Raw genomic sequence first — 10,863 nt, forward strand, 5'->3', positions numbered from 1 at the left:
GCTACACGTTAAAGACTCATTGACACACACAGCCACCTCGACATTGTTATTCAAACGACAGAATAAATATTGATAAAAAGAACACTTGTTGACCGGACAGGAATTACAACGAGCGAAACAAATTCATGTAATCTTGTTCTAGATTGAGAGATTTGGTACTAATTGAAGTTTATAGTTTCTATTATCTCGAGATTATTGGGGTAAGGTTTCGTGCTGTCACACGATAGAAATTATCCACTGTGTATTGTCTGAATAGCTATTATATAAACATTATTATTATTATTATTATTACGTCCTTCATTTCTCACACTGTTGGACTGTGGAACAGTCTCCCTAAGGATGATGTGCAACTAGAACCTCAAAAGTTCAAGCGAAGGTGCAACGCATTACTCTCCAAAAACAATTCACCTTGTATTTTAATAATTTACTCACATCTTTATCTATTTATCTATTAATTTGTTAATTTATTTCTTCTTTTCTAGTAACTGATCTCTTCTTTTTTCTTCTACCTTCTGTAACTTTTTTCAAATGAGCACCATAATATTCTTTGGAAGCTTGAATTTCCAGTCAATGGTCCCTATGGTGGGCTTGTTCTATATGTGAATAAGGTTCATCTGAATAATAATAATAATAATAATAATAATAATAATAATAATAATAATAATAATAATAATAATAGTTATCAAATGACAAGGAAGGTGACTTCAGTGAGAAAAGTTGTCTTTTATAAAATGGGCTTTTTATTAACAAATAGGAATGGAAGCAATTCGCGAGAGTACGATTATAACAACATATTGCAATTAAATCATTTTGTTTCTTATGACACCAACATTTCTCGTTAATCTGGAGACCAGCCGTGTGGCGAACACTTTATTTTTCTTCATTTTCATTATTATTGCCTCAACTTAGCAAAAAGTGCCCTGAAAAGTTTTCTTATAACGAACTTCGGTCGCACCTCAAGTCTATCTAATCGACTCGGTGACTGACTTAATAATGAGCTCACCGAGTTCGGGAAAGGTCAGAAGTGAGGCTTCTAGTGACTTCGTGTGCTTGGTTAATGATTTTTTTAAATCGAGTTTTGCTTCAAGAGTTACAGCAGTTATATATTCTCTTTGATATAATGTTATAGAGTTTCGAAACTGCACGCTACAAGAAGGAGAATATGGTTTAATTAGTCCCATGTACTATTTCCTCTAAATGAGCAACTTTCCTCTAGGCGTAAACCAAATAAAAGTAGTGATATAAAAGGTACAGACACCTTTCTATAAGCGGACTGAAATTCAAATTAGACAAAGAATGACATCTGCCTATGGTATTTTACGAGCTCAAAAGCTTAAGATTCTCCTTATCCAAATATTTTGTCAAGAACGTGCAAGAGCTTGATGAAATGACTAATCCTCATTGTGAGGCTTTTCCCTAGACAACCCTTGAACTTTAATGGAGGTCAGGTATATTCTCTGGAAGGTTCAAACGTCATAATTATCAGACTTCTTATTTCATAATAAAATGAAGAAGTAATTATTGGGCGAAAGTACGATTCACTCTGTTTTCCACCCAGATGGGAGCTACAGTGAAATAATGTTAGAACCTCATTCTAAGAATATACGACCTTATTACCATTATCTTTATCGTGGCACAGTTCTCATAACAAGCTAACGAAGACTACACATTTTAGCTAACAAAGTGTATATTTTCACTCAGATGCTGTAAGTTCTTCTAATCGTAAATAACCCTTTTCGTGAAAATTTACGCGTCTTTCGGTAAATTTGACACATTAACCTTTTTAGTGGTTTTTTTGTTATTATGAATGAGGGCATCTGATATAAAACACTTTTTTTATGAATGAAAACCAGATACTCAAAGCTGCTGCTGAAGACTTCTAATAAGAATAGAAAATTTGGGTGACCACAGTTGGCTTGAATTTCTAAATGACCATAACTATCGTATCAAAGTATGTACAGAAGGAATATAATGAAGTTAATGAAACCCGTCAGTGTATTATCAATCTAACTTTAGATGTTTAATGTCTAATTCTATCATATGATGCACTAAACCTTTTCCTGTGATGGTCATTACTGTTTAAAATGAAGATAAATAAAAATTACTTTTCACTCGTAGTCAAAGGCACCCAGTTACAAATTACCCTAGCATTTCAAAGCATAGTAACCTTAAAAACTCAGTAAACATAAGAATGTGCAAACTTACCAACAATAAGAATAAGTAAATGTAGCAAACGGTCAATTATCCCCATGGTATTCAGGTTTCCCTCAGACTCACGCTGTGTTTGTAGCAGGACTGCTGTGACTCAGGCTTGCCGGTTCTGCGACAAGGCTCTTATCACACTTATCACGACGAAAGCGTACAATGGGAGATGTTATATCTACGTAATCTTATCGCGTGACTTTCCGGATATAAGCACTGAACTAGCCAGGTTTGGATTGTCACACTGATATGCAATGGCCGTGGAATATCGACATCTTTAGATGCATATTGACCTCTGGAGTTGGCGTAAACCGGTTCACAAACTTGAAAGGTAGAATGCCTCGAGGCTAGACTTAGTCAGGATTATCGAAGGACGATAATTCGATAAACTTGCTTATTTCGCTAAGCAAATCCAGCCGAAGAGATTATTATTCAGCCATAGAGAATCTATAATCGAGGAACTTTCGATTCAGTTATTAAAGACGCTCTTCTTAAAGAGCTGTCATATGAATCGGAGGCTATGGTTGACATCATCGTGCTTCAACAGTTTCGAATTGGCTCGGTACCTGAAACAATGGAGATAAGTCTAAGTTGAAGGTTATCAAAAACACGATTATTATCTAATCACAGACGCAAGGCTGCCATACTTACGTACAGGCTAAGGTTGCAATCGTATTATTAAACAAGACTTTAAGAACTTACATTAATGCATAATTTAACTTTAAGCTAAAATCATTTTTAACTCTCTTTACATACGATAAAATCTTGCTCATAAAAGTCATTACGTATTCAAGAATCATGCAATGGTGGAAATTCCAATTAAGCAGAACATTAAAAATCACATTGCCCTATATTTTGCTGAGTAAGTAAACATGAGTCATCACGAGCTTTATACACTTTTGAAATGAATAATTTAATATTTTACATATACACGACACCACATATGTATATATACATACATACATTATTTATATATATATATAGTATATATATATATATATATATATATATATATATATATATATATATATATATATATATATATATATATATACTGGATAAATGAAAAGGTATTGTACAGAAGGTATCATGACCTCCAGGACTCACATGGGCCTACAATAGTGGCATTGTGTACTCGTATGAGGAGTGTTTTAACAAAATGCCGATAACATTCAATGTATGAAGCAGCAAATACTGTGGTAGTTTATGCACAGAAAGTTCATCGAAGATTGTGTATTTGTTGTTTTAGCTCTGAGGACGTACCCTGTTAAAAAAAAAAAAGAGGCTATGACTTAGTGGTGCGACGCTTGGCACACTTTTGCTAGGTATCAACCATAGAGGGTATATATCTGGAGATGCTATCTGTATACCAGTAATACGTAGTTCGGTGGTCTTCCACCAGGGCGGCGCTGCAGAGCCTTGTGGCCATCTTGAAAGGTCTGGTAAACTACGCAAACTGACCAGGGTCTTAGTACGATTGGAATTTTTTTTATCCTGAATATTTAATGAGAAAGAGTTTAGTGAGTGTTTAGTGAATGTTTGATCAAGTGTTTAATGAATGTTTAGTGTTTAGTGAATGTTTGGTGTGTAATGCTTAGTGCGTGTTTAGGGCTTAGTGAATGTTTAGTGTGTAAGTGTTTAGTGAATGTTAGTGTTTAGTGAAAGTTTAGTGTGCAAGTATTCTGGGAATGTTAAGTATGTAAGTATTCAGTGAATGTTTAGTGAGTGTTCAGGGTTTAGTGAATATTTTGTGAATGTTAGTGTTTAGTGTGGAAGTATTCAGTGATTGTTTATCGAGTGTTTAGGGTTTAGTGTGTAATCGTTTTGTGAGTGTTTAAGGTATAGTGAATGTTAGTGTTTAATGAATCTTTAGTGTGTAAGTATTCAGTGAATGTTTAGTGTGTAAGTATTTAGTGAATGTTTGGTGAGTATTTAGGGTTTAGTGAATGTTTAGTTAGTATTTAGGGTTTAGTGAATGTTAGTGTTTAGTCAATGTTTAGTGTGTAAGTGTTTAGTGAGTGTTTAACGAGTGTTTAGAGAATGTTCAGTGACTGTTAAGTGTTTATTGAATGTTTAGGGTTTAGTGAGTATTTAGTGTTTAATGAATGTTTATGGTTTAGTGAGTGTTAAGTGTAAAGTAAATGCTTAGTGAATGTTTAGTGAGTGTTTAGTGTTTAATGAATGTTTAGGATTAAGTGAGTGTTTAGTATATGTTTACTGAGTATTTATGACACAGTGAGTATTTAGTGAGCTTTTAGCGCATAGTGAGTGCTTAATGAGTGTTGAGTATTCACTGAGTGTTTTCGTGTTATTAAGTGTGAGTATATAGTAAGTACGAGTGTTTAGCGAGTGTGAGTGTATAGTAAGTGTGAAGGTTTAGTGATTGTACGTGCATAGTGAGTGTTAGTGTTTAGTGATTGAGCATTACTATTTAGTTGAAGTTTAGTGACTGTATGCAAAGAAAGTCCTGTAATTTACAGGAACCACTTATGCTAGACATTGCTTAGATCCAAGAGCAGAAGCTTAGGCCTTGACCACAATAGTTGGAGTGCTTAGGCCAACTTGTTTTTTTAAGATAATTTTTCTCTGTGAAATTGGGTCAAGTAATAATAATAATAATAATAATAATAATAATAATAATAATAATAATAATAATAATAATAGTAAAAAAGATAAAAATAATAATAGTAATAAAGTATACTACTATGAGCTGGACTGAGACCTTTCAATATAGCCCCCCCGAGGTCACACGCTCGGCAGGAAGATCACCACTGCATGTTATTGACGATCTATGGATCACTCCCAGCTTATTGACCAGCAGTCCACCTCGCTGTAATGTACCCTTCTTTGGTCACCACATCCAAAGAGATGAAATGATATATATATATATATATATATATATATATATATATATATATATATATATATATATATATATATATATACATATATATATATATATATATATATATATATATATATATATATATATATATATATATATATATCATACAGGGGTTTCTGAAATTAGAGGGGCCCCCCTCTACAGCATAAACTAAAATTGATATCGACAAAAACAAAAGTAATTCAGAACAGGTATTTATTTAAGTTTCTCTGAGTATTTAATATTTTGTGTGGCCTCCATCTGCCTGTACCACATCCTGCATTCTTGAGGGGTATGATTTCAGCAAATTGCAAAAGAGCTGAGACTCAAACTCCATTTCCCTGAGCAGGTCGTCGAGGCTTGGTTTACTATCACAGTTCACTGTGCGCGCTTCAACAAGATCCTTTAAGATACTACCAATGTTTTGACACATATTAAGGTTAGGGGAGCTACCTGGAAATTCACTTGAGAGAAGAAATCGATACCACTGTTTCGAAGCAGCTCCTGTGTCAGAAGAGCCTTGAAACATGGTGCCTTATCATGCAAAAATGTGACTTCTTCAACAGATAACACATTTTCAGGATTGTTGAGGAAAGGAAATACTCCACCAGTAAGCACAGTTTCTCTGAAGTATTCGCCATTCCATGACTGTCCTTTTTCTTTGATGATCCACATTAACCATTTGGCTGTGAAACAGAGAAAAATTCCCAAGCATTCAGGAAATTTCACAACTTGGCGATAGCGCACGTCATCGCTGATATCATTCAACTTTGCAGCCCAAATGATGTCATTTTATGATTTGGCTTCCTGACTGTGTAAATGAAGAATTCATTTGATGCAACATGGAGAAAGTCAGCTTCATCCCAGTCATTGAAATGAACCACAAAGCCATGCACGGTCTTCTCTCTGTTGCTGAGTGATGTTGGGCTTGCTGATAACATGAAATGGCTTGATACCAGATTTTTTCAACTCACGATATACAGCACTATAACTTCTCTTCTTTCCTTTTTTGGTTTCTAGTTCAAGTGCCAATTTACGTAAAGACTTTCTTGGTCTACCCACTGCCTCAGCTATGATGTCTTTTGACTCCTGAGAAGGGACTTCAGGCCTTCTAAGATTCTCACTCTTTTCGTGATGACAGTCATATGGATTTTTGTTCCAGTTCCTTTTAACAAAGGATTCATCTCTTTTAATGTATTTAGTTATCCAGGAATGTGAAATGAAGGATGCGCCAGCATCCCTGGCCTCTCTGAAGGTTATGGCCTGGATTCGGTCAATCCATCTGATTTCCTCCGAGTCGTTAGCCATGGCTGTAACTAACTCCGTCACTCAGTCTGAAAATACAAGAAATGTAAAATGAAAAATAGCTTAATAGAAGCTTAAAATAATGTACTTGGTATATATATATATATATATATAGATATAGATATATATAGATATATATAAATATACTATGTATATATATATATATATATATATATATATATATATATATATATATATATATATATATATATCAAGTATTGAGGGCAGTGGAAACATACTGGTACATAAAAACATCTTTATTTGTGTCGACGTTTCAAGACAACTAGTCTCATTTTCAAGGCAGAAATAAAAGAATAAATATTGTGAATACATATAAATCATACTTTATGCGTTGCTGGAGGTACCAACCTATTATATAGAAGGGAGAAGGAGGGCGACTGGAATATGGGTAAGTGAAAAGCAAGGAAGACGGTTACGACAGTTAGAGAGGAGTGGAGGAGTTTTGGGCATTCAATAATGGTGCTGTCTGTTTGATAATTAGCGATTCCAGAATAGAGAGTGCTAGCTCGGAAGAGACCCTTGTCATGATTTTAAATTGATCATATTCAATGTTATTACCACATTTTTTGGCATGCTCTCTGATATTTGAAAATTCGGGATTACTTAGTTTATTGCCCGTTCAATAGCTCACACCGTTGTGAGACTCGGCGCGAACCTTAAGAAGTCTTTGGGTGTAACCCACGAAGTTCCTCGAGAACACCGAGGGCAATCATATTTATATACCACCCCAGACGTCATAAGGTCGCTTAAACGGTCTTTAGTATTGAATAAAGAACTAATTTTCAAAGGATTCTTTGGAATGAGATTAATTTTAACGGCTCCATAATGGCTAGAGATAATGTGAGAAAGCTTTTGAAGTTTGGGAACAGTTGGAATTTTGTACTTTGGCATGAAGTTGTCCTCTTAATATTTTCCGCACATATTGAAAAAATAAGTTAGATGGACAATAATTGTTGGTGAAAAAACAGTGTAAAAATTGTATTTCCTTATTAAAAACATGCCAGTTCGAGGATAAATGGAAGGCTCTATATAAAAGAGTAGACAAAACATCTAATTTAAAATAAAAAGAAAACAGCTACTATAGAAGTTGGATCCTAAACCAGTAAAAGTGGGTTTCCTCCAAATACTCGTGTTAAAACAATCTGATTCTCGTGAAACTGAAACATCTAAAAAGGATAACTTATTATCCTGTTCAACTTCAATACTAAATTTTGTATTCGGATGTCTACTGTCAGCGGAATCGAGGAATGCTTCAGCATCAGACCGAGATCTAAACAACGTAAAAGTATCATCTACATAATATGTAGATGATACTTTTACGTTGTTTTTTATCTTTTGTAAAAAAAGGGTAAATACTGAGAGGGCAGCTGTCCAGCAACTGCTCCTCGAAGTGACACAAAAATATTTGCGAACGTTGGGCCCAGAGGGGAACCCATCGCCATCCCATCAATTAGTTCCTCGTTGGACAAGTCGGTAAAGTTCTCGGCTAGCACTCTGTTAGGCCCGAGTTCGAGTCTCCGGCCGGGCAATGAAGAATTAGAGGAATTTATTTCCGGTGATAGAAATGCATTTCTCGGTATAATGTGGTTCGGATTCCACAATGAGCTGTAGGTCCCGTTGCTAGGTAACCAATTGGTTCTTATCCAAGTAAAATAAGTCTAATCCTTCGGGCCCTCCCTAGGAGAGCTGTTAATCAGCTCAGTGGTCTGGTTAAGCTAAGGTATACTTTAACTTATCCCATCAATTTGTTTAAAAGCAGTGTTATTAAAAATAAAGGCAGTGTCCACCACAGCAAGTTCAAGAAATCTTCTCAAATCATCCGAGTTAAAATTATGGAATATGGTCTCTTCAACAGGAACATTTGTGAACAGTGACTCGACATCAAGGCTGGCCATAACTAGGTCTGAGTCTTGAGGGAGGATGGCGTTCTTGAACATGTAGGAGTTCGTCAACGTATATTCATATCTGGTGAGAGGTTCCAAAAGAGGAACCAGAAATTTTGCCATTTTATAATTTGGGGTGTGGTAGGTTGTCAGAATAGGCCTCATAGGAACAGATTCCTTATGAGTTTTAGGGAGACCATATAAGACACCGAAAGAACCACCTGTGCTAAAAAAAAAAAAAAAAAAAAAAGAGACCGATATACCTCTTCAGAAATAGTTTTATTCTTTTTCAAATGGTTTAAAAAGCGGTTTATTTTATCCTCGATTTTAAAAATGGTACTGAAAGTAGGGTCCCAAGTGACTGAAATTTGGTAAGGTCACTTAAAATAATATTAACTTTATTATAATGATCATCGCGGTCCAGAATGACAGTACCTTTTCCCTTGTCTGGTCGAGTTATGATAATATCTTTGTTCGAAGCCAGTTTTTTCAGGATTTCCAAATCACTTCTCTGGAAGAGAGGAGTCCCAGCAGGTTCTTAACGACCGATAAGTGTTTTGAGCCAACTGAGAAATTTCGATTTGAACTTTATTTATATTAGCGTTTAATGGTAAGTTTTTTTAGCCTGTGGAATAATAATTCCAACGGAAGAAAGAATCTGGAATATGAAGGTTCGATAATTTGGTAGGCAGAAATCAAGACCAAGTGATAGCAAAAATTCTTCTCTGCTATACAGTACATATTCGGAAAAATTAAAGACAGTACCGGAATTTTTATTGAAAGTAGGAATGGTAATGCTCCGGTTTTTTAGTGTTTTCGGGTGAACTCTTTGTGTTAGTGATGCAAAGGTGTGAATATTTTTATTAACAAGGTCTTTGAAAATGAGTAAATCAATAATGGAAAGAATGCTACGAATAGGTTGACACAAGGTGTCAATACAATTTGGACAGTTTGGTTATAGTTTTTACTTTTACATCAATTTCCATGGCCAATAATTTCTTGGTGGTATCAGTATATAGCTGAGTATGGTACAGTGAGGACCGATAGAGTTTAAATTTAATGAACATGGGGATGGTGTTGTTCAGTTGGCGGCATTGGAGAAAATCTCTATCAAGGTGAGCTTTTGCGAGTCTTCTTCCAGCCTTCTCCAAACGGCGACATTCCTGTAGCAATGGAAGGCCATATTTCGTTCTTATATACTCGTGGACATTAGTACAACCTTGCAGACGAACACGCAACAGAAACAAGACGGCGAAGAGGGTACTCCAGGCTGCCATGGTGGAAAAGGGAGCGCTTCCAGCATCAAGGCCCAATATAAAGGACACAAGCAGGACAGCAAATCAGTCAGATATATCAAGAATTGAGGGCAGTGGAAACAGACTGGTACATAAAAACATCTTTATTTGTGCCGACGTTTCAAGACAACTAGTCTCATTTTCAAGGCTGCAATAAAAGAATAAATATTGTGAATACATATAAATTAAACAAAAATCTCTTTAAAAAACATTTGTACATAAAAATAGTTTATGCGTTGCTGGAGGTACCAACCTATATAGAAGGGAGAAGGAGGGCGACTGGAATATGGGTAAGTGAAAAGCAAGGAAGACGGTTGCGACAGGTAGAGAGGGGTGGAGGAACAGTAATCCCGAATTTTCAAATAACAGAGAACATGCCAAAAAATGAGGTAATAACAGTGAATATGATCAATTTAAAATCATTACAAGGGCCTCTTCCGAGCTAGCACTCTCTATTCTGGAATCGCTAATTATCAAACAGACAGTACCATTGTTGAATGCCCAAAACTCCTCCACCCCTCTCTACCTGTCGTAACAGTCTTCCTTGCTTTTCACTTACCCATATTAAAGTCGCCCTCCTTCTCCCTTCTATATAGGTTGGTACCTCCAGCAACGCATAAACTATTCTTATGTACAAATGTTTTTTTAAAGAGATTTTTGTATAATTTATATGTATTCACATTATTTATTCTTTTATTGCAGCCTTGAAAATGAGACTAGTTGTCTTGAAACGTCGGCACAAATAAAGATGTTTTTATGTACCAGTCTGTTTCCACTGCCCTCAATTCTTGATATATCTGACTGATTTGCTGTCCTGCTTGTATCCTTTATATTGGGCCTTGATGCTGGAAGCGCTCCCTTTTCCACCATGTCAGCCTGGAGTACCCTCTTCGCCGTCTTGTTTCTGTTGCGTGCTCGTCTGCAAGGTTGTACTAATGTCCACGAGTATATAAGAACGAAATATGGCCTTCCATTGCTACAGGAATGTCGCCGTTTGGAGAAGGCTGGAAGAAGACTCGCAAAAGCTTGCCTTGATAGAGATTTTCTCCAATACCGCCAGCTGAACAACACCATCCCCATGTTCATTAAATTTAAACTCTACCGGTCTTCACTGTACCATACTCAGCTATATAGCTGATACCACCAAGAAATTATTGGCCATGGAAATTGATGTAACTGTACCATACTCAGCTATATACTGATACCGCCAAGAAATTATTGGCCATGGAAATTGATGGAAAAGTAAAAACTATAACCAAACTGTCCAAATTGT

General features: G+C 35.8%; 1 protein-coding gene across 1 annotated transcript in view; it reads right to left on the reverse strand.

Annotated features, from left to right (window-relative positions):
* The window catches only part of LOC136845288 (uncharacterized), a 31,953-nt gene that overhangs the window by 17,986 nt on the left and 3,104 nt on the right, over nucleotides 1-10,863 (reverse strand). Inside the window, exon 2 of the mRNA XM_067115464.1 lies at nucleotides 2,206-2,768. Coding sequence (XP_066971565.1) covers nucleotides 2,206-2,251 — 46 coding nt within the window. The 5' untranslated portion in view covers nucleotides 2,252-2,768. The remainder of the gene's footprint in view (nucleotides 1-2,205; nucleotides 2,769-10,863) is intronic.

This window comes from Macrobrachium rosenbergii, chromosome 13, assembly GCF_040412425.1.
Source record: "Macrobrachium rosenbergii isolate ZJJX-2024 chromosome 13, ASM4041242v1, whole genome shotgun sequence".
In the NCBI taxonomy this organism is placed as follows: Eukaryota; Metazoa; Arthropoda; class Malacostraca; order Decapoda; family Palaemonidae; genus Macrobrachium; species Macrobrachium rosenbergii.